The 25408-nt window shown below is 37.9% G+C and overlaps 1 protein-coding gene across 1 annotated transcript in view; it reads left to right on the top strand.

Annotated features, from left to right (window-relative positions):
* The window catches only part of RYBP (RING1 and YY1 binding protein), a 73224-nt gene that overhangs the window by 41946 nt on the left and 5870 nt on the right, over positions 1 to 25408 (top strand). The window contains exons 3-4 of the mRNA XM_063291581.1: positions 17626 to 17802; positions 18381 to 18476. Of these exons, the coding sequence (XP_063147651.1) occupies positions 17626 to 17802; positions 18381 to 18476 (273 nt within the window). The remainder of the gene's footprint in view (positions 1 to 17625; positions 17803 to 18380; positions 18477 to 25408) is intronic.

The raw sequence follows: 25408 nt of genomic DNA, 5'->3' as shown, positions 1-25408 counted from the left end.
GTTCTTGCTCTTCATTGTGTTCATAGCAGAGAAACCAGCCTCAAGCAGTTGAAATGTTGAGAAAGGAAGAAGTGCTTTAATCACCAGCTTTGTGATAATGTTGGAAAGACAATTAGAATGAGGCGAGATCTGTGGATGAGTGTTTCAGTTTCACAACTAGATCTGTGGATGAGTGTTTCAGTTTCACAACTAGATCTGTACATGAGCGTTTCAGTTTCAGTCTTCTATCATTTCTGATTTCTGTCAGCTCATCTTCTTCTGCAGCACTTAATTCTGCTAATTCTCACGCACTTAGCACAAACAGATCTCTCATCCAGTCCAAAAAAGATACATTAAGTGATGGGAAATATTTTCGATGTTTTTACTCAGCAGTGAGAAAGTTTGTAGAATTAAATCAACACGATTTTTGCAAGTTTTTGTCAGTTCAAGCATTTCAACTTTGTTCTCATTTTTTATTCTGGCTCCCCACAATATTATTTTTCTTTAAAGGAGATAACTTTGTCAGTACAAGTAAGAATATTTTCATTCTTTCCCTGCAAACTCATGTTAAGTGTGTTCAAGGCTTGGAAAATGTCAGCTAGGAATGCAACTTTTTGACACCGGGTCTCATCACTAAGCAAGTCAGCCAGCTCAGACTCTTCTGACATTAAAAAAATTAAAAGTTTTTCCCTTAGTTCACACAGCCGTGAAAGCACCTGCCCTTGAGATAGCCATCTCACTTCCATGTGCAGTAGAAGTTGTATATGAGCAGCTTCCATGGCAGAACACAGTGCTGAAAACAACCTAATTTTAACAGCCTACTCTTGATATAGTTAACCATTTTGATTGCCTCGGTCATTTTTGGAGTTCAGGTACTACTGATTTTGGAATGAGGGCCTCTCTGTGCAGGAAGCAGTATGTAAAAACCATGCCAGGTGGTGTTTTTTTTGGTTTGGCCAGGGAGATGAATTCTCTTAAGCTTCCCAACACTATCCATGCAGATGCTAATGTGTGTTATTACTGGAACTAGTGCCAGCCACACCTGATTCATTGTCATCACCCAACATACACTGTTTAGTCAAAAATCTATCCATGTCTAGTAAGCCCTGAAAAAAAAAACATAATTAGGAACTAAATTCAGAAATAACAAAATAACTCTTGATTAATTCAAATAAATTCAAGTTCAACACTGACTTACCAAAAGGCAGCAGAGCCAGGTTCACTCAGTTAACAAGGCAAGCAATTAGTGGGCTATATCGCTATATCTGAATACTGTGTCAAATCTTACAACTAAATGCTTTACATGTTCACTACACCAGCCAGCACAAGCTGCACAGCACAGGGAGGATGCCACCAAACCCACCTCCAAGCTAACTTGCTTGGTTGCACATTTCATAGGTGGGACTTCTGGATGTGAAACAGGAAATCCTATGATGCCACAGGTCGGAGGGACTCAGGAGGAGAAATGGAGGCAGTCTACCCCTGGTGATGTCCTGGAGGCAGTGTTCTGGCTGCATAGCACTTGCCTTCATCTACTTGTGGCTCACTGATGCAGCACACTTGTGGACCTTTAGCACACAAATGTGCCACGCATAGCAGTTGAAAGACATAGCTCTATAAGGTTTTTTCTCCCCAGATGGAGTGGCTTGTACTGTTCATACTGCTTCCTTTTCCTTATCCCCTGCATGAGACTTAAGTGAGGAAAAATTATCATTCTCTGGCTTGCTTTTAAAGTTTTCCAAGAGAAAATCCACATGTGGGTGGAAGAATGAATAAAACTTGAGAGGTCATACTATCAAAGACTGACTACATTTCTGAATTTCATTCAGAAATATACATTTTTAAGAATAGCTTTCTCAAAAAGCTACTAATCAAAAGTTGATATTTAAAAAGTTATTTGGCAGTGTGCATGTGAGTGTGTCTCATTGAATTTATACATTTTTACTTTAGCAGTTGAAGCTTTGCTCTGTGTTTAAGACTGACTGCACGATTATAGTTTCTCATGAAATGTACTGTAGTGCCATAGCTGTTTACAAAGAAGTTCATTCTCCACAAAACTTCAAAGTGAACTTCCAAGACATTAAGACGTTGTAGCAAGAAAGTGTAATGTACTTCTGTATCAGCGCTGCCTCAATGCTTTCTGTTCACAGTGAAACACTAGAATGACATTTAGTACTGTTTTACTTTAAACATATATTGTGAATCAATTAGTAAAGGTTTTCTCAGATACTGGAACACATTGATGATAAGGTGGTCCTTCCAGGATGTAATACTCCTGGCCCAACCAGGGGGTTATAATTCCCACCTAGCACAGTAATGCATAGATTGGAGCATAAATTCATGGTAGGATCATCCTCATATGAGGAAGGGTGAAGCTCAGAGTATTGCACAGTTGGGACAAGGGCAGGTGGGGCTTTGTAGGTGTGAGGGAAGCCAAAGTATCCAGGAGAAGAAACTCCAAACTCAAACCTGGAAGTGTATAATAGGAAACTACTTCTGCATTGTTGCCAAGGAAATGGTATGGACTTAGCTGAAACGTTTTAAAAAATCTGGGCTCAAAGTGATGAGGCCTCTGAAGTACTGCTGCAGTTACTAGGGAAGGATGTCAGATATTCATGAATAGATCTGAAAGTAATGACATGCTAAAACAAATGTTGCAAGGAGGTCTGGTTATTGAGAGTGTGAGTAAAGAAAGAGGAGTTCCTCACTCTGGAAGGATATATAAATTGGAACATGGAAAATTAGAACCATATACCATCATTTCGTAACAAGGCATGAGTCCATATGAAGAAATAGAGGGGAAATTATGGTCAAAAATGACATAACTAAGTATGTTCTTGACTCTACCCCAATAAACACTCTATATATTACAATTATTAGATATCCAGTAGGTATCTTTTCTGCAAGCATAAGCACCAACTACAGACACAATAATGGTGAAAGGCATAGAGGAATTCTGTGGCAAATTCTATGCAAGGTATACTAAATGTGACATCTGGAAAGAATGCATGACTGGGATGCAGATGTTTGAGAAATGGAGGAAACTGGTATTGTGAAAATATTTGGATTGGGTGAATGGAATGGAATGGAATGGAATGGAATGGAATGCTCTATTGGCCAAGTATGATTAGACATACAAGGAATTTGACTTCGGTGCAGGAGCTCTCAATATATTTACATAACATCAAAAATAAACAATAGTAAAGTAATAATTTTTGCAAGGTATAAGTTTATAGAGAAGTGTTTGTTGCCAAAGCAGTATAAACTTGAACTACCTCTTTTGCAATTTAAATGGTTCAATGAGTACAAATTCTAAACATGGACATCTAACTGGACTCTATTCCCTATAGGTTCATATAATTGATTCTAGTTCTGGTTCAATATAAGTTTTATATGTTCTATTGCTAAACTAGGCTTCCTCCATCCTGTGGTTGTGCCTTTCCTTTTTCCTCCCCAGATTCAGGACTCTACATTTTTCTCTGTTAAAATTATCCTGTTCGTTTTAGCCTCTTGTTCAAGTCTGTCTAAATATTTTTAAATCTTCTCTTTTACTTGTAAAGCATTAGCCACCCTTCCTCCCCCTCAAATCTTCACCCAAGTCACTAATAAAAATGTTGAACAGCACAAGGTCCAGGATACAGCCTTAACGAATTCCACATGATGCTACTCTCCAATAGGGAGCCATTTATGAATACTTTTGGATGCAGTTACTCAGCCAGTTATGATTCCATATAACAGTTGTATCTAGCCCATATTTTACTAATTTATTTATTTATTTGTTCAATTTGTATAGCCACCTATCCCACATATATGACTCTGGGTGGCTCACACTGTTAAAGCACAAAAAACAATACAAAACAATAACCAAAACAATAACTAAAAACATAATCTGCAGGAGAATGCAATCCATCTTGCAAACAATATAACCAATATATATGCAGGCACCATACCACCACCAGATCCCCATGCATAATGGCAAAGCCATGTGTTCAGGCCCTTCCGGAAGACCAATAGGGTCGGGCCAACCTAACCTCAGGGGGGATGATGTTTCAAAGGGCAGGTGCCATGGCAGAAAAGGCTTTCCTTCTGGGTCCCATCTGATGACATTCCTTAGTGGGCAGGACCCGTAACATGTCCCTTCTGCTGGACCTGATGGGATGGGTAGATGTTACAGGAGAGAGGCAGTCCCTCAAATAACCCAGTCCTATGCTGTGTAGGGCTTTATAGGTCACTACCAGCACCTTGAATTGAACCTGGAAGTGAACTGCAACCAATGCAGAGCAAAAGAGTAACATGCACTGATGTAGGTGTGCACATAACTGCCCTATGCTGCTGCATTTTGCACACTATAGTAATCCATATAGGAGGTGACCAGGGCATGAGTGACTAAGATTAGCCACTCTTACAAGGTTATAAAGAGAGACTTGACCTTAACAAAGACTTTGCTTTGCTAAGGTCAAAATACACTATGCCATAGCATTCCCCAAATCTATTAAACTGCTGTACAGAGTCAGGGAGATGACCTTGAGGGAAACAGGCAAGAACAGTTACATAGGTAAAGGCTGAAACATTCCTTAAGTCCTGGAAAACAAGATAGTATTCAGAAGAGACTCAGGCAGACTCCTCCCAGATTCACTGGGTATAAGAGGGAGGGGAGGTAAAGCACACTCAGTTTTACAAGATTATGTTACTATAGCGTATCTCAGTAAAGTATAGCTCTAATCTTCCTGTAGAGTCAGTTTTCTGATCTGGTCTACTTGGTATGGCTGACAACTATTAAGTCTGTTAAAAGAAGAAGATAAAATTAGTCTGGTATGACTTATTTGTGACAAACCCATGTTGGTTCTTGTTAATTGTTACATTCCAACCAAAGTGGTCACAAACTATTTAAAAAGTTAGGTCAAGGACCTTGCCCAGTTTAGATGTTGGGTTGAGAGGTCTGTAACTTCCCAGGTCATCTTCCTTTCCTTTTTTGAAGATAGGAACTGCATTTGCTCTTAACTTATCTTCTTGGGTCTTGCCAGTTCTCCAGGAATTCTTAAAAATTACAGTTAGTATTTCTGTGATCACCTTGTATAGTTCCTTCAATACCCTGGGATGCAATTTGGTCTTGGAGATTTGAATTCATTTCAGTTAGCTAAGTGTTCTTTTGCCTTCTCTTGTCTATCCTGATCTGCAGTTTCTGCCTTCCACTAGCAACACAGTGATGGCCACCTAGGATTTCCTTTCCTTTCTAAGAGTTGACAGATGTCACTTCAGAATTAAGATGTATCTTTCTATCATTATCCATTATCAGTTTGCTTATTTCTCCTTCTACAACATCTTTGCCTCTCTTTTTGTTACTGACATAACCCCAGAAGCTTTTTTTTCTTGTTGTTTTAGGTATTTCTTATAAGCCTCAGGTCATTTTGCACTTTAGTTGTCTGGCACAGTTCTTACAGTTTCTACCAACTGCCTTGTATCCTTCATTGGTTCTACAACCATCCTTCTATTTCCTAAATATGTCCTATTTTCTTTTCAACATTATAGAAAGCTCTTTGTGTACCCTTCCTGATTTCTTTAGATGTCTTCCATTTTTTCTTCTGGTAGAAATTATTTCGGATTGCATAATTCCTCATGCAAACAAATCTTTGCTTAACTCATTTCACAGAGTTTCCTATCCTTCCTGGACACCTTTCTCCTTTTGGATTCCAAGGCATTGAATAGTTTACTCCTTAACTGCTTCTTCCCACTTTTACAAACAAAGTTGTTACGTGAGAGGAGAGTAATCTGCTGTACCTCTGACTTGGCAGAGTTAAATTTCCAGCAGATGTCAGGAAAGTTGAACTTTCCCATTGTAATGGTCACTTGCCTCAATGAAACTGGCCATCTGAATTTTGTTCATATCTTCTGTCTCTCCAGGTATTCTATAATAAACTATAATGATATCATTTCTGCTTCTCTCTATGTATCATCCAAACACTCTCAACAGGATTACCATGTTCCTATTCATGAATTTGTGTAGGTACGTGCTTTGTTTATATACAGTGAAATACTCCCTCCCTTCTCTTGAGAATGTTTCTTCAGAATAAGTTGTAGCCTTCCAGTGCTATGTGTAAATTGTAGTAATCAAGTTTTATTAATGCCAAGAAATTATGTGTTAGGATTTCAAGTTCTCCATGTTTGTTTCTCATACTCTGTGTAGTGGTATCAATTGTTTTAGTTTCCTGCTAATTTTTCACTTCCCCTCTGCCTTTGTGCTTCTCCCTTTGTTTCCTGTGTACAACTGGTTCTGGCCTTTTTCTACCCTCCCTCTTCTGCTCTAGTTTAACAACCTCCTGATGAGAATAAACAAGGAAGAGATTGAATAGTGGCAAACTAGGTTAAGGGAAGATGGAATGACTATTGAAATCCTTTACAAACATGATTATAATGACATAAGCATTTTCAAAGAAATAATATATTCAGGAACTGACTTCATTATCAAGTGAGGTACAACAGGCAATAACAATAGCTGTTGAATAGGAAAAAACCAGGTACATATGAAATAATTAATGTTTAAAACTCCAGGAGAAGAGGCAGTTAAAGTGCTAACAGCCCTGTGTCAAGAAATATGGAACAGAACTTTGGGGCCTAAAAAGTGCAAGAGATGGTGTATATGTTAATAGTGAAGAGGGGTGCAAGAAAATGTATGACTTGCTGAACCATTTCACTAATTCCTCATACAAACAAAGTTACAAAGAATAATAGAGACATGGAGAAAGAAATGTCAAGTAAAGAGGTGTTTCAGAAGTGATGGAGAGGCATGAGATAGATACTGTTTAGTTATCAATGAAGTATTTTTCCTGCATTAAAAACTGAAGGACATATATGGAACATCTTGGGAAGGGGATTCAAATTAATCCTAATTCTCATAAAATTTTGACATTATGGGACAATCCAACCCTGAAGATCACCAGCAAATTCTTTTTTCTGTAGTTTATGGAGAAAATAGTTTTGTTTGTTTGTTTGTCCATTAATTTAGTAGAAAGGCCGCCCAAATCCACAAGACTCTGGGTGGCTTATAGCATTGAAAGCAAGAAAATAAACCAATGGGAACAAAGATCATGCTCCTATGGAAAAAAGAACCCTAAGGCCTGGGGGAACAGCCAGGTTTCCAGCACCTTTTGGAATATCATCAGGGTGGAAGCCATATGGCTCTCTGGAGGGATGCTCTTCCACAGTAATATATATAGTAATCTCACCACAGTAATCATGTATTGAAACAATCTTACATGCCTTTTTTCTAACTGTTTATCCATTAGTCCTAAAAGGAAATGTTCTGACTTCAGTTAAACATTAATCTTTAAAATCCTCTGTATCAAAGTATGTATTTGAATTTTTTAGCTTTTTACATGTCCACCAAACATGAAAATGTCCCTTCATGTTCTTTACCTTTCCAACATACATTTGAAGTACCTTTATACAGTACATTCTATATAATTTCTCTGGTGTCATATACCAACAGTACATCATTTTATAAAACTTCTCTTTGAGATCATAACACAATGTAAATTTCAACCCTTTTAACCACATATTTTCCCATTGATCCATCTGTATATTATAACCAAAATTCTTCGCCCACTTTATCATACATTATTTAATCTATTCTTCCTCTGTTTCAAATTTCAACAAACGTTTATACATTTTAGCAATTACATGTTCATCATCAGTGCAGAAATGGAAAAATAAACTCCAAATGTTAAAAGATTGGATATTTAAAATTATGGACTTGGCAGAGATGGCAAAACTGACATGTTTAATGAGAGAGAGATCTACAGAGGCTTTTTTTAAAGACTGGAATCTGTTTATGGATTATATTACAAAAGTAGAGAAAAACAGCTTGATGATAAAGGGTTTTATAGATTAAATAAGGGGAGATAACAGAAAATTTAAATAGTGATTACAATGATATAAAAGAATAAGAAATGGTTAATGGATCCATGAGGAAAGTGAAGGGCAGAAGTGGAATATACATACATACATATATATAGTTTTGTATTTGCAGGTTTATGTTTCTGTATATGTTTCTGTATTGTGTTTTTATGTTTATTTTATGTGTAGAATTTTAATAAGATAGGTAGGTAGGTAGGTAGGTTCATTCCTTGGAGGCAGGATGAACAGTGTGCTAGAGAAGTAGAGTTTAATTCTAGAAAGACAGTGGCAAAAGGATAAAAATTTTTATGATCAGAAGAGTGAAAATAGTGTTCTCTCCAGTAGTAATGAAAAGCTTGGAAGTTGCATTCAGAAATGGCAAGAGAAAGAAACTAAGTGCGTTTGAATTACGAATCTGGAATTAGTTACTAAGAGTACCATGTGCTGCAAGAAGAATCAGTCACCCCAACCTGGACCAAATAAATACTATTTTCTTGAGTGATTTATAAGCAAGTAAGTGGACATATGCTATAAGCAGATGCAGACTAGAAAAATAAATAAATAAACTTGGCAAATTTAAGGGAAGTAGACGGATAAGGATAGCTAGATGGGATCAAATAGATGAGATTGGATTTGCCATGAATTTTTGCTTAAGACAAGTTGAAATGTCATGCATTTGTCCATACAGTTGTTAGGAGTTGAATCTGGCTCAATGACATCTAACTAACCAAGTGGACGGAGGCTTAACATTTGTTTTTCTTTCCATCCCTACTGGAGCGGAAGCAGGATTGTGAAAGAAGACTACTGAGTTGGGTATAGTCGATAACGGAAAGAGAAGAGAAGGAGTTAGTTCTAGTTTCAAAGAGTTTTTAACAATTCACAAGGTGGGCAAGAATGGAAAACAAAGCCAGAGTGTATCTATGTTCAGAAAGATGCTTTTAGGTTTTTGTTTGTATGTTATTTGGGCTTTGTTTTTGTTGTGAGCTTTAACTAATTTTTCTTGTATTCCTTCTTATTTATGGTTAATCTTGGACACTACTTAATGCAAGCTCCAATATTCATTTAAATTACAAATGGATAAGAAATATAGGTAGTCCTCATTGAACTAATGGTACTTACACCCAGCCATTGCAGCACTCCCACACTCACTTGATCAAAATTCAGGTGCTTGGCAGTCCACCCACATTTTCAACTACAGGGTGCCCTTCATCTCCCCCATCCGCCTGTCTCCACCCCATCTCTGCCCTTTTGGCTGCCCTGCACTACGCCACCCTGCGATCCTGCACTCCACTCTCCCACCATCCTGCAATCCTGCACTCCCCCACCACTCTACACTCCACTGCCCCTGCCCCCCCCAGCTGACCATCATCGTCTTCCTCCCACTGCTGACAGGGTGTGCCCAGCCTGGCCTTTGTGAGGCAGCTGCTGGCCACACATGGCGTTCCTGAAACCCCACATGTGGACAGCAGCTGCCTCACGACGGTCAGGCTGGGCATGCACTGTCAGCAGCGGGAGGAAGACAATGATGGTCAGCTGGGGGGCAGGGAAGCCAAAAGGGCAGAGATGGGTAGAAATAGGCGGATGCAGGAGTTGAAGCATGAGGTCCTTGCCTAACTGTGGTGTGATCCTGGCCTAACAACTGCAACCAGGACTATCAAAACTACCCTAAGCAGTGTGGTCATGTGATGTTTCATCTAACAACTGCATCACTTAACGATGGAATTTCCAGTCCCAATTAGGGTTGTTAAGCAAGGACTACCAGTACTAAAAGATAAAAGGGATTTCATATTTTGGCCTGTGTGGAGGAACCTCATATCTAAAACAGGAAATACTCTTGGCCCAGGAAAAAAACATTTCCTGGATATTTTCGGTTAGCACTTGGCCAAGAAAAGGGGTAGGAGTGCCAGGTATGCAAGCAAAGAAATGGCAGTGCAAGCCAGATGGAAAAAAGCTCACGTGTATACCTTGAAATGTTGGGGGCAGGGGGCAGGAATGCATCCTCAAAGTATATGTGACAAGATTGGCTCTGTTTGAGCATAACACTAAGCTTAAAGCAACCATTTTGAACCTTAAACCTTTCCCTCAAAAGTGAAAAATCAATCTGACTAGTCAGTTGTTTAGATGACTTGATCAAATGTATTCCAGGTATATATTTTAAAAAGGACTGAGTCATAGAGGAAGGCAGTTTAGGATGTGGGTTCATGTTGATTTTGTTGTGGGTATGCTCTTTGCTTCAAGAGATGGTCTAGCAAGATGGAAAAAAGGCTGGGTCTGGTACATAGAGGTATTGCATTCTCTCTCCTGCTCACCTGACCTTTGGCAGCTGTGAGATGAAACAGATTTTTTAGGCAATTCAATTTAAGAGAATGTGGCATCAACCCATAATCCCTTATTCCATTTTTAATATGGACATTCAAAAGTTATTTTCTGTGCAGATTTGTGATGTTATGTTTGTAGTATTTCATTAAGTGAGGGCCAGTTTGGTGTAGTGGTTTAAGGCACCAGGCTAAAAAGTGGGAAATTCTGAGTTCTAGTCCTGCCTTAGGTACAAATCCAGCTGGGTGACTTTGGGCCAATCACTCTAGGAAGAAGGCAGTGGCAAACCACTTCTGAAATCTTGCCAAGAAAACTGCAGGGACTAGCCTAGGCAGCTGCCAGGAGTCAAGAGTGACTTAAAGGCACCCTCCCCCCACCAAATCATCAACCACTTCTATCAGAAAGGCATTTGAAGTTCTGTTCCTCAGAATAATGAATTTGAGGAACAAAAGGGTAAGAAGATAAGTTACTTGTTTAAAAGCTATCATCTTGTATGTCCTGTTCTAGAGGGCATTATTCTGCTTTTTTTTCTTTCCTATTCCTCATGCTTGTGCTGCCGCTAGATCTTAAACAGCCACTTGCGCTGTTGCAGAGAACTGGCAGTGTTCGTTGGTGGTAGTTTGGGCAGGGTTGCATGTGTTGTGATGACTGTGATGAATGCTGAGGGAGCAGAGGGAAGAAGCTTGGCAGGCTGCTGTCAGAGCCTGTGGTGCACATGCAAGATTGTGCACATGCAAGATCGCCTGTATTGAAGCAGCTGTGAATTCATGGAGAGAAGCCAGACGGCTTGGAAAGAGCTATTCACCACTTAACCGGTAGCCATGGGAGTTGATTTACAGAAATGATAAATAAGACAAGATGCTACTATCCCCCACCTTCCTGCTTTAAACTTCTTTCCTGGCCACTTTTGGTCCTTCAAAGTCTCTTAGAATGCATGGTCACACTGCTGAAAAAAAATTTAGGCAAAGTATTCTGATTTGTAAATGAGAGTTCTTTGGCATAAATGACTAAAGTTTTTTTTTTTTTACAAAGCTCGAGAGCTTGTAAGATATACATGATACCAGGAATACACATTACTGTAGCTCTGATAACTGTTCTCTCTTAACTTTTCAAAGCAAATAGAGCAGTCACAGAAAATACTCTAACATCAATTATAGAAATAATTATTTCAAAAAATGAAAGAAATAGTTTGGGGACAAAAATGTTAAAGAACATTTAAGCATACATATAAGCTGACCTACATCATAATTATATAAAACTTTTAGAAGTGCAAACAGAATCTTAATTCCCTTTATGCACTTGAAACATAATATTCATTGAATTATATAAAACCAAGATATTTTGAAAGACCTGGTAGGTTGCTGGCCTCTCAGTTGAAAAGGCTGCAACAATGTAACATATACTTCTACTATTAAGAATGTCCAGTATAAAATGTGGTGATTCTAACTCAATAAATCAATGTAATACTGAATCAGCTTTAACTGGCAAAGAAATTAATCAGTTTTTTTATAATGTAATTCTAAGGTTACACGTTATCAAGCTGCCTTTTTAACTTGATAATGCATCTTTATCTCTCCCCAAAATTACAGATACCAATAACACTATGAATTTAGAAAAAGTTTCTGAACAAATGGTTACCATATTGAGTGGTCTAAGTCATACTGACTTCTTTCCTAATATAGTATTATTGGAGACATATAATAATGTCTCTTAAATAGTTTTTCCAATTGCCTTCAGTTAGGATTATATTCGTGTAAATTCGAAGGCTGGTGACTGTGCTAGCTATCATCTGATTTTCTTGTTAAATGTTGATGGCAGAAATATTAACAACGACCCTGTTTTATATTTCTTTTGATTATTCAGGTATCTGATATTAGCTTGCCAATTGACATTTTGGAAGTACATGAAGAAAAATTAAAATCTGCATTAGTGGTCTCAGATATGAAAAAGGCCTTTGATATGGTACAGTCATCATTTTTGAAACAGATTTTGTCGAAATATGGATATATCAAGACTTATTGATAGTTATATATACAAAAATCAATGATATTGTGCAACAATTTGTTAATTTGTAATGTTATTTAACTAACTAGAGTAAGAATCATACTAGCTATAGGCTGTAATGTTTCTATGGTAATCCATAGAAATAGTGTTTTATCAGTTGTTTTAAATACTTTAAATAGCTAGAAATAATGATGCCGAGAAAACTCTCTTCATTTTGGGATGTAAATGTATCAACTTTCTTTTATCTCAGATAAAAATTAACATAAGCTGATGGTTAAAAATCCTATTAGGTTTATGAGGGAAAGTAAAAATAAAAATGAATATCATTGACTTAAAGGATTCATATGCTAATACCTCTAAGTTGTTTTTAGCAGATTGCTATTAAAAAAACACTATGTGAAAGACAACCCACTAGGTTTCCTTCATCTAAATTATGGTTATCATATGGGAGGAGGGGTGTAACTTTCTTGACTTTTCAGTTTTATCACTAACATATATTTTGACTACAGTTTCTCTATGGAACACAAGAGGCCAAGTCAAAAATCACTATGAGCAGAATAGAAAGTTACTACATGACCACTTAGACATAATGACTGGGGGTTGGTTTCATTTTTAGTAGTAGCTCTCTTGTATTTACTTCATTAAAGGCCGCACAGCATATTTGCAACTATTGGGTAAGGAGTATAATTTCAATCCTTATTCATATGACAAATTTACACCTTGGTATAATTCCAATTTGAAAATTGCAGGTAAATCTTTCTGTTTGATTGATTGTAGTCAAAGGCAGATTAGTGTATTAAAGTATTAGATCAATCTAATTGCCAAGCATCTAGTTATTACAAGAGGAATTTGGACTGCCTAAAATTTCAACATGGCAGTATATTCAGTTAAAATATCTCTTGGTGATATTAGTTATTTGCAAAAACTCTGAATTAAAAAGTTACAATATCCCACATTAAATAAATAAATAGCAGCATCATACCTTTTATGTATGCATTATGACATGCATGCATATCCAAGAGGGGCATAACTTGTGCAAGACTATTAGAGTCATTTTGACGAAAACGAGATTCTGGGGAGGCCTATATTATATGATTTTTATGAACTTAAAATGAAACTTACTCAACAGAAGCATTTTTTTCCACATTTATTGGGCATCCTAGAGAATATTTTAAAAGAGTTGGTAGTCAAATTCACTTTGTTGGAAATTTAAAATGAGTGAGCAGACATTCATGATATGGGCTTGTGAAGACTCTCACCCACACTTGTCACTGTATCAGGGCGCCCACAGTGAAGGTCGCTGGCTTCAAAATAACATGTGTGACCAGGCGATCCAAGCCCCACCCATTTTATATGTGTGCAATGCAGGTGATGTGTTAAAACGAGATGGGCTTTATTTCCCAGTTGCACTAGCCATTTTGAAGCCAGTGACTATCACTTTGGATGCACCTGCACTGCATCAAGAATTAAGGATTTATCAAGTATGCAGGGCAGTACGGTTACTCTTCACTGTTGGAAAGACACCGCAGCTGTCCTAACAGCCAGGAACCACGCTGAGACAAGGAACAGGTCTCTAGTGTTTTATTGCTGCTACATAACAGAAAAATCCTAACAAACTGAAGAAGCGTGGGAAAAACCCAGACCTATAAACCCCAAAGGTTAAGGAGGTCCCGATCTGTGTCTCTTTGAATGGCTGCCCAATTCCTCAGTGCTACGCATGCGCTTTACAGCCTGGATGGGAGCCCCCTGCTCACCATCCTTACTCATGACATCGGCCCCAGGTTTACAATCATGAATTGTCAAAATTAGTTTGCTTTCTGTTTATCAACTCTCTTTCAAATTATTTGAATTGTTCTAATGGTTGGTTTTAACTCTGAACACCATCCAGAGTCTCTGTTGTGAAATGCACAGCCATATATATCATATTAATTAGTGGAAAGACTGATCAGTATTAAACCTGTGAAGCTTTAATGATGTGTTTAAAATCTGGGCTATATTTAAAAAGCATAGAAATATAAAGACGTTTCCTTTTTGTGTTTCAGAGTTTCTATTTTTCTTTTGTATATTAAAGCAATAAAAGTTTTAAAAATCTTACACTGTCATATTTATGATATTCCTTATGGCATGCATATTTTCTTTCTCTTGATGAATTTAGATAGCATTCTTAATTGTGTACTTTGGGTTAAAATTGTGGCTCGTTGACATTTTGGATACAAATGCAATAGTATTGCAGATATATTATCTACTTCTCAGCTTATAATTGCACAAATTGTGAAGTTCTGTTGAAGACATCTGTATTTTATTTGCTTGAAGTATGAAGTTCTGATGATGATGATTGGTGACTAATATAAAGGCGCATAATGTTTATTTGCTCAGTAAATAAAACAGTTTGCAGTTCAGCTTTTGTGAAGGAAAAGAAAGTTATTAGTTTGTCCCGCCCATGTGTGTTAATTCAAGGCAAGGATCCTGATTGTTCTAAAGTAATGGGACAGAGAACACATTTAACTGAAGGAAATTAAATGGAGAGTATGGAATAGGCAACAGATTGAAGAAGGTATCTAGAGAATGAAGCAGGTGGAGAAGAGAACAAATGCAGGCTAGGTGTATACTCAATAGTACCCTTATCAGTGTAAGGCAAAATAAGAATTTTAAAAAGCAGGAATTTTAAAAATTGGAAAGTGCCATTTCACTCATCCTGCCCAGTTAGGAATCCAATTTAAGGCAACACTGATATTTCTTTAAATTCATGTTTAATCTGCTTTCCATTAACATAATATCAATGTGGAATGGGCAAAACTTGGACTGTATGGTATCCCATTGTGGAAAGTTAATGCATAACACATGGGTTATTCCTGAATTTTTGGATTACTACTCTCGAGTACAGTTTTTTGTTGGTGATTAATCCTTCTAAGTAATGGGGTTGCTGTGGACACTGTTATCAATATGAAATAGTTTGAAAGTAAATGCAAACATTATACTACAGTGGTTTATATCAGGCCCCTGAAATAGGTTCTATCTGTTCCCCACACTGGCTTCAACTCTTTTGGAGCAGTACTTTTACTTGAAAGAGATTCCATTTAGCTTATTTTTGTTTCAAAACAGGCATCATTTCTGCTTTTTTAAGGTTTTTATTCCTAAGTTTTTTTAACTTATCCATGGAATGACTGTTGACTGTACAGTTTGTATGACAGGTAGAAAATGAAGAGGCATAACCTACCTTGTGAAGAAAGTAAGCCTTGTTAGATATTTTATTTTTATCCCCCAATTAGTATAATTGCAAATATCTCAGTTGCCCATCTCTGTCAGTACAATTAGTTGGATAACAAATCTTTGCTGCACTTTACAAAAAAAGTCTACTTAAGGAAGTATTTTGAATATGAATTAGGATTTCTGTTAGCACTAAGCTCTTCTACCAACTGTATTCTAGTCTGGCAGTAAATGTGAAAAGGATATGGGTGTCCTTGCAGATCACAAGTTAAACATGAGTCAGTAGTCTAATGCAGTTGCTAAAAGGCAAATGTTATCTTGGGGTGCAATAACAGAAACCAGTTTGGTCTAGTGGTTAAAGTGCTGGGCTAGAAATCAGGAGGCTTCTACTCTGTCCTGGTCAGAGTCTATTTGGAGTACTGTGTCCAGTTCTGGTCATCACCATTCAAAAAGGACAATAACAAATTGGAGCAGTAATGTAGAAACTAAGGAGGATGACTTTGCAGAGATAAGCAGACTCTGTTGCCAAGGCAATGGGGCTAAAACATTTATTTTAGTCCAAAACGTCAAGATAATGTTTGGAAGCAGCTCAGACAGACACTTCTCTAAGTCACTGAACTATAAAAAGAAGGAGGTTTCGCAAAATTAAACTTACAAGACTCTGTTATTATAGCCAATCTCAATAAAAGTAGTTGTAGGCATCCTGTGGAGTTGATTTCATGGTTTGGTCTACCTAGTGAAGCTGAAAACTAATAAGATAGTGAAAGGTTTGGAAACCTAGCCCTGTGAGAAATGATGGAAGTATCTGGGTATTTTTGGCCTACAGAAGAGACAGCTGATATGATAGCAATCTTAAAATATCTGAAGGGCTGTCACACAGGAGGGGAAATTGACTTATTCCCTGTTGCTCCAGAGAACAATAGATTGCGTTAAAATGAAAGGAAGGAGGGTCTTGGTAGACATCAGAAGGACCGTCCAGTCTGTACAAACTGTCAGTCAGTGGAACAAGCTGTTACATGAAATGATGAGTTCTCCTTCACTACAGGTCTTGAAATAGAGGCCATGCGAGATTGTATACCCCTCAATAATATCCCCTGTCAAATCTTTTTCCAAGCTAAAGAGTCCCAGACAGTATTTTCTTAAAAGGAAGATTTTTGAGCCTTCAGTCTTTTTAGTAGAACACTTCTGCACTTTCCAGCTCTGTTATATCCTTAAAAATCTGTTGACCAGAATTGCATACAGCCAAGAAACAAACCATGTCCTGAATGAAAGACTTTATGAACCTGGATTTCCTACTCTTGGATTACAGGTTGTTCACTGTTATTTCTTAGCAGTAATTTCTTAGTGAAGGTGACTGGCCACTGTTACATTTTTTGTTTGCAGAAATTCTGAAAATGCCTTTCAAAATTGTAGTTTTCCAGTTGCCCTCAGCTGTAAGTGTCAGTATGCTATAACAATTACAGAAGATTACAGAAGGTACTGTTCAGAATCAGTATCAGTTGGAGGCTGGTAGAGACATGACTGCTAATTATGACACCCTGAATGTATTGTTTGTTTTTAACTTTGCTCTGATTGACAGACTCTCAGCTGTGATTGTCAGGCTTTTAAATTTAGGGAAGAAGGATTTATTCTGATTAATTATAGTTGAATGAGACATTACTAACTCTGTTCTTAGTTATTCAACAAAATACCAATGTCCATGTAATGCAATAGTGCAATCAGTTTGAAAACTTCATAGTGTAGATGGAAAGGGTATGGTGTCTTAGCTGTCAGCAGCCCACAGAATACATCTTCATATCCACACTTTTTAAATGACACTATTTCAGTAATTATGTTGGCTAACAACGTAAATTGTTCTTGGAAAATGTGAATATTAATCTTCTCAGGACATAATGCTACATGGCAGATTCCCATTTTAATTTTAGTTTTCTTGAGCACATAATGGCAGTGTTTTCGTTCATTACATTCATATAGTTTGTGAAATGTATGAGTGTTCTTCAAAATAAGTGTGAGCTAGAATCCCCCATGTTAATATAATGGATATTCAATATTTGGGTGAAAGTACCGTTTTAAAATTTTAGACATCACACTTTGGCTAATTAAGATTAAGCATTGCTTGCTTTGATAAAATGCTTCTTTTATTGGTATTTTGGCACAAGTCACCCATTTGTTTTAATAAAGTCACTGACAATGAATATTCCTTTTCTATTTCCTCTCATCTTATAGGAAACCTAGGATAAATTCTCAGCTTGTAGCACAACAAGTTGCTCAGCAATATGCTACCCCACCACCTCCTAAAAAGGAGAAGAAAGAAAAGGTGGAAAAGCAGGAAGAGAAAAAAACAGACAAAGAAAAAGAAGTTAGTCAAAGTGTTATAAAGAAGAATACCAACAAGAAGACTAAGTATGTTTTTGGATCACCCATTAAAAGTTATGCAAACAAACTAATTTGTATCCATAACTCTTGTAGATTGCATACCTGTTCTTGCAGCCTTGAAATTCCAGCCAATCTGATATTTTCTAAGAATTCTTAATCCTAATTTGCAGTAGTTCCTAAATTGTCTGCAATTCCACAGTAATTCTCTCCTTCCCCATGTCATCTCTATCAATCAAAGAAAATCTCTTCTCTATCACTTAATTCAAGTTACATGGCTTTTTCCTAGGTGCTGCCCTAGTTTCATAGTTTTATGCCATTTTAACTTTTCCCACAGTGGGAATACTGTATTGTATTCCTGCTATAACCATTAGCATGAGCTTATTTTCCCTTCTACTCTGTATGGCTTTATTAAGCTACTTTCACTGATATCATTGATGAATAATGCATAAAAGCTGCATTCATTACATGATGGTGTGTCTGTGTATAAATTTATATGAAGATTTACCTCTAGGTTACTAGTTAACCCAGTTCCAGGAATGATACTCCCAAAGTACCAGTATCTTTACTGTAGTGTTAACTTTTCTTCTGCCCATTCTTTCTTTCAGGCCAAAGTCAGATATTGTGAAAGATCCTCCTAGTGAAGCAAACAGTATACAGTCTGGAAATACAACAAAGACCAGTGACTCAAATCACACCTCAAGGTAACTTTTTAAGCTAAAGAATTGCCTGCTTACAAAGTTATGGAAGTAAAGGAACTTTTGTCTAGCTTTTTTTTTCCTGCAACCCATCCTTTAATTTACCACTTGGAGGATTGTTATAATATTTTAAATCTTCTTAGTTTTTCTGTTTGGGCATATACTTCATTCTTTTCATTTTGAAAATATAAATTAAAATGTGAGATATTATATTGTGTTAAATCATAAGTGGGCATTTTATAACTGTTGTATAATCATCAGGGATGACCTGAACTCCCAGTTCCAATATACTAGGATTACTTTTTAGAACATCTGTGGGATAACCAGTCCAGGTCTATATTATTGGTGCACACCAAGGTCTAGGCTAATACCTAATTTGTATTTACTGGGATTTAGAGATAAATAGCCAGATTAAAGCTTACATGCTGACAAATATGCTGTTACAAGATCAGCCACACTATAGATGTTTATGTGTCCTTTGATGCATATCCTACTGGGTATTATAAGCTTCTTAGCACAACGAGGAAGGGTTGCCCTATATTTTGTACCTGGGTTGAATGCCTTTATATAGACAGGGTATGCATGTAAGTTCATGTATGTGTTTAGTTCCATTCCTCCTTTAATAACTTAGAGTAGGAGCTTACTCCACTATAGGCAATGGTGGCTAAAGACTCTTATTCTAGTCCTTCCTTTGCACCGTTGGGGGAGATGGGCAGTGAGGTAAATTTAAATAATAAATAAAATAATAAATTATGTCTTTGATGAGGAAACAAAATCCATTATTCACTGTAATATATAACATTACTTTTACTTGCTGCAAAAAGGAAGAACATTACAATAATTTTCTTACTTGCTCTTGTATGGAATATAGAGAAACAAAATAAAGGAGGTTGCATGATAATTTAATTTGGAAGAGAAGTTGTAACTAGTTGTTACAAAGATAGTGTGTGAAATAGCTATTAATGTCATTTAAATACTATCAAAATTCATTATAAAACAAGTGGATAGTATGCCCACCAAAAAAATTGTAACATCTTAGCCAATTTAAAGGCTTCTTTTGGTTGATAAACTAAATTTTCCAATACCTAATTTCTTCTGGAGGAACTGCTACTGCAGTTTGCCTTTCATGGGAAACTCCTGTGCTGGCAACTGTACAGTAACAGGATGAAAATATTTTAGCATTATGCAGCACTGGATGTTCCTTTCGTTTATAATCTTTTAATATAGTACTGTGTAACTCATCAAGTACTACAAAGCTTTATTCAGCTTAAAGAGAAGTGGACTAGTATTTGCATTTTTTCTCTGTCATTTTTCTATCTTTATGACATGATTTTTAGATATTTTATCTCCTTAAGTTATAACAAGCCCGCAGTAAATATGTCCCTCCTCTGGGTCTCCCTGTTGGCTAAGGCCTGCTGCTGAACTACCTAGGCAGTTTAGAGGCTGACGCTGAGCTATTCAAGCCCTGGCTTGTTATTCTATCTTATTCATAAAGTGAATAAGCCTGCATTTCTTCAGCCTGCATTTCCATCAGTTCTGAATTTCTTAAAATCAGAACAGATTAGATACAGCTATTTGGCTTTTCTGAAGCATCACAACTAGATTGAAACTGTCTGTTGTAATGACTCTGAAAATAAAGATGGATGATAGGAGATTTGAGAACACAAAATCCATAGATGTTTTGGCAAGAGGTCCTAGTTAAAATAAGAGAAATACATCTAGGGGAAGCAAGGTTCAGAACAATAAAAACAGAACTGGTTTTTTTGTTGTCATTTTATTACCTTTAGAAAGCTATAGGCTTGGGATAGAGTTTTAGATTGCCCTGCCAACTTGCAGTCTGCTCTAGTGATACTGCCAGAAGGATTAAAAATGAAACACTGATCATCCACAGTTCATATATGGGAGAAGAAGTTAAATGGAAATGTTTTGTTTGAGAACTAAGTGAATAATTTGGGAAAAAGTGTCTCATAATATTCACTTAGGTATTACTGTTCAGTAGGGCTGGGCAGGATTTGATTGAAATGCAACCCAAAGACTGTCCATTTGAATCAGATCATCGGTTGCCTCCTGATTAATCCAGTGATTCTGTGGCTTTTTGCACTTAATTTTAATTAAATAATTTATTAAATTTATTAAATTTATAGACTGCCCAACTTTTAGCAACTCTGAGCAGTATAGAAATCATGCATAGAAATCATTTTTATTATGTTGATTTTCTGATCCAAATGTGGACAGATTATTTTGCTTGAACAAATTAGAGTTTTATTGTATCTCTACAACAGTACAATAAGGGGCTTGTGGATTTAAATCTTGCTCTGGCTTTGGTGTCTCAGGAATGGCTGATAGACTTCCAGTGTTTATTTGGCTCCTGCAAAGGTTGTATACCTCATGCCATATACATTCTCCAGGGTACATTCTGGACCTGGAATTCTGAACTGTTTAATGACAGATTGCTGGAATGGGAGAAGGAATTTTGTATCCCATCATCATGCTTGGACCTTGTCTGGTGACATTTAGATTGGCAGCTGTCAACCGATTTTGTAGAAATGGTAGAAACATTAATTTGGTCAACCCCCTTCACAGAATCTGAAGGATCTTCAGTGCTCTTGGAAAACGTTCAGTTAACGTACCTGGCCTTTCTGAGTGCAACTGGTGCACCAAAATAGATTGGCAACTATTAGATTGGCAGTAACAATATAAATCTTGTATTGAATGTTACTGAGCACAACTGAAATTGCACAGATTTACCGGTCCAACCCTACACAGAGTGCAGAATTCTACAGCATCCCTGACAAATGGCTATCTTGACTCTGTTTAAACACCTCCAGCTAAGAATTTACTATCTCTGGAGGCAGCTGTTCTATTATTGGACAGATCTTAACTGTTAGGAAGTTTTTCCTGATGTCCAACAAAAACCATTTTTCTTGTAACTTTAAACCCTTTATTTCTTGTCCTGACTTCTGGAACAGCTGTGGACTACTCTGTCCTGTCATCTACAGAACAGCCATTCAGGTGCTTGAAGACAGTTATCATATCTCCATGCAGTCATCTTTCCTCCAAGCTAAACATATTCAGTGCCTCCAATCATTCTTTGTTAGTTTTTCCTTTCAGGCCACTTATCTTGATTGCTTTTCTCTCGACATGTCCTAGTTTATCAATGTTCTTCCTACAATGCAGTGCCTAGAACTGGACACAGTATTCTGGATGTGGTCTGACCAACTCAGAACAGAGAAGAATAATGACTTCTCTTGAGTTTGACATGATATTTCTTTTGATGCACCATAAGACAACATTTATTTTTTGCAGCCGTAAGTTTCTGATCCATCAGAACACCCAAGATATATTGAAAGCAGGGAGCTTAAAACCATGCAGTAAGCTACTCAACACTTCCAGCTTTATGAGGAGTTATTGACGTAATCTCACTGGATTATTTATTTTATTATTTTATATCCCGCCTTTATTATTTTTATAAATAACTCAAGGCAGCGAACATACCAAATACTCTTTCCTCCTCCTCTTTTCCCCACAACAACCACCCTGTGAGGTGAGTTGGGCTGAGAGAGAGTGACTGGCCCAAGGTCACCCAGCCGGCTTTGCTAGTGTTCAGCCAGCTCTTTATCCATCTAAAGAGAGCAAATTTTGACATCTTTTCTCTACTAGAATTTCAAGGGAGACTCTGTTTACCTTACATAGTATACCTTTGCTAAAATCAAGGTATACTATGTTTGCCACATTTCAGTGGTCAACTAAAATAGTCACTCTATCAAAGAAAGAGATCAAGTTGATTTGGCATGATTTATTCTTGAAAAACCCATGCTACCAAATAATGCATTGCTAAGTGATCATAAAATGACTTTAATTATTACAGAATACTGCCCAAATTATATATCAGTATAATTGATTAGTCTGTAGTTTCCTGATTCTTATTTTTTCCCTTTTTGTAGATAGAACAATGTTTGCCCTTTTCCAGTTCTCTGGCACTTTGCCTGATCTCCATGATTTCTCAAAAAAATCACAAAAAGGGGTTCTGAGATGTTTCTCAGATGTAATTAGTCTTGCCTAGAAATTTAATCTCCTTAACAGTGGCCAGGTATTCCCTAACCATTCCTTTGCTTTGTTTGGGTTGCCACTCCTTTCTTTTGTCAGTTATTCTGCTTAGGACAAATTGGAGCAAAGTAGAAAATCATGGAGATCGGGCAAAGTGCCAGAGAACTGGAGAAGAAACATTGTTCCTATCTACAAAAAGGGAAAGTAGAAGCAGAAAACTGAAAGTTCAAAACAGCCAATTCAATGTGTAGGAAAATGCTAATATCTTCAAATTTAGTACAAAAATAATTACAGGGAAACAATTATTTACTCTCAATCCTCCTTAATATTTGGATGGAAAACAAAGTCCAAAACTTAAAAAGAATTTTTTAAAAAAATTGATCCCAAAAATAACAATAAGCACCAAGAGAACCCGCTTCTCCTTGCTGTAGAAAGCCTCTCTTAGGGTACGCGTACTTAAAAGAAATATAAATTGGGTGATTTAGAAATGGGGTAGCTCTGGTCTTAGTGTCCCTTTAAGGCTACAATGCTGCTTGGAAAACGGTGATGTCCCAGCCTCCCAGCTGCTCTTACCAGTCAAGTGAGAACGCTGTTTGCGATCTTCTGGCTGCAAGCAGCCATCTGCAGGACAGATGGGGTGATTCCAGGTGTTTTCCTTTTTCTGGAAAAATACTCCTGGGCTTCAGGAAAAACCTGCCTGAGCCTGAAAAAACTGCCATGTTGTCAGTTCTGCCCTCTGAGCCCAGGGGCACAGCTGTTCAGTCCGCTGTGTCCCCACCAGAAGTGAAACAGATCTTTCACATGTAATGTCACCCCTCCTCCCTTTTTGTTTGGCCCATTTCTTTTGAGTAAGTTTTATTTCCACTTATGGGTATCATCCCACTTCCAATATTCTTGCTCTTCCTGAGCCATGTTACTAGTGCTCCCCTGTTCCTTCATCCTCATGCCCAGTTTGTCATAGTGCCTTGGAGGTACTCTTGATCCTTGTAAATAGTCTGGAATGGGCACTTAACTAGAGGATATTATTCAGTGGGTCCAGAAAGTCATAGGCTCATTAAACCCAACCTGCAACATCATGTTGACAAGCCTCAGCTTAAGTGATGAATGCCTCCCTTACAGGGGACCCTTTCTATACTTGATATTGAAGTATTTCTAAATTATAATGTGCCCTTGTGCATTATTATTGTAATTGACCATATTATGAATTTGTGTTTGGGCCTCTGCTTTGGCTATAAGAATAGCAACTGCATTTGTTCCCAGTGGCCCCAGGATCCCACTTTGTTTTCAAGTTTCTTTGTTTCTGGTGGGATCCAGGTTCTGACAGAATGATTGATGGGATATAAACCTCTTTCAATCCAGATTGAAGGCTGATTTTAACAATGAAACAACCCTGAATTGTTTACTCCTGTCAGGAAAGATACTGTAGGAGTTTGATTCCTTTGATTATCTTTCTCTCAGCAGCATAGAGAATTCCCAGGTTTCCTTAAATAATCAGTGAGTGCTCTGCCATGGGTTGGGTCGAGCTTTCCCTGAACGAACTGCCTCACGCTATACTCCTAGATTCAGCTTTACTTGGTTCATCAATTTTGGGTGTACTGGACTAATAGTCAGTAGACTTGCACAAAGTGTTTTGAATCATGCTGCCTAGAGTGTGGAATGCTGTCTTGTACATTTCGGAATGTTTCTAGTTTCATCCATTTCATGAAAGTGGCATATATAGGGTGTATCAAAAATCAGGCCCCATAAGAAATGTATTATTTTATTTATTTATTAATCAAATTTATCACCGCCCATCTCCCCGGAAAAGGGACTCCGGGTAGTTTACAATAAAACATAGGTAAAAGACATATAAAGCTATAGAATAAATATAATACATAATAAAATATAAATATGGTGGGAACCTGATGGCTAAAAGTTCTCTATGACCCACAAGCAGAACAGGGCCACTCTAAGGAACTAGCCATCCCCAGAAGTGACTATTTTCTCTCCTGCCCAGGCATAATGACAAAACCAGGCCTTTTAATTGTTTTCTAAAGTCCAGGAGGGAGGGGGCCAACCTTGCTTCCAGGGGAAGGATACTCCAAAGGGCGGGAGCTGTTGCAGAGAAGGCCCACCTCCTGGACCCCACCAGATGGAGTTCTCTTGCAGATGGGGTCTGTAGCATGCCCTTTCTGCGTGACAGGTTGGGACAGGTTGATGTGATGGGGGTGAGACAGTCCCTTAGGTAGCCTGGACCCATGCCATGTAGGGCTTTAAAGGTGGTAACCAACACCTTGAATTCGACCCGGAAGCATACTGGCAACCAGTGCAGCTCAGGGAGCAAAGGAGTGATGTGCTGATCCTGAAGCACCTAAGATCACCTGCGCAGCTGCATTTTGCACCAGCTGTAGCTTCCGGATACTCTTCAGGGGTAGCCCCATGTAGAGCGCATTGCAGTAGTCGATATGGGAGATGACCAGGGCACGAGTGACCGTTCGAAGGGCCTCTTGCTCCAGGAGGGGGCGTAACTGGCACACAACATGAAGTTGCGCAAAGGCCCTCCTAGCCACAACTGCCACCTGCTCTTTGAGCAGGAGTCATGAATCCAGGACTCCCCCCAAGTTATGCACCGGGTCTGTCTGGGGCAGTGCAACCCCATCCAGAACTAAAGATAATTTCCTAGAAATCGAGCCGTTAATCCACAGCCGCTCTGTCTTCCCCGGGTTCAGCCGCAACCTGTTGTCCCCCATCCAGGCCCCCACAGCCCCCAGGCACTTGGAAAGGGTGGTTACAGCATCACTTACTTCACCCAGGATGGAGATGTATAATTGGGTATCATTTGCATATTGATGATACCTCACCCCGTAGTGATGGATGATCTCGCCCAGTGGTTTCATGTAGTTGTTAAAAAG

Source organism: Candoia aspera, chromosome 2 (assembly GCF_035149785.1).
Source record: "Candoia aspera isolate rCanAsp1 chromosome 2, rCanAsp1.hap2, whole genome shotgun sequence".
Lineage (NCBI taxonomy): Eukaryota > Metazoa > Chordata > Lepidosauria > Squamata > Boidae > Candoia > Candoia aspera.
This window is presented reverse-complemented; position numbering and strand designations above follow the sequence as displayed.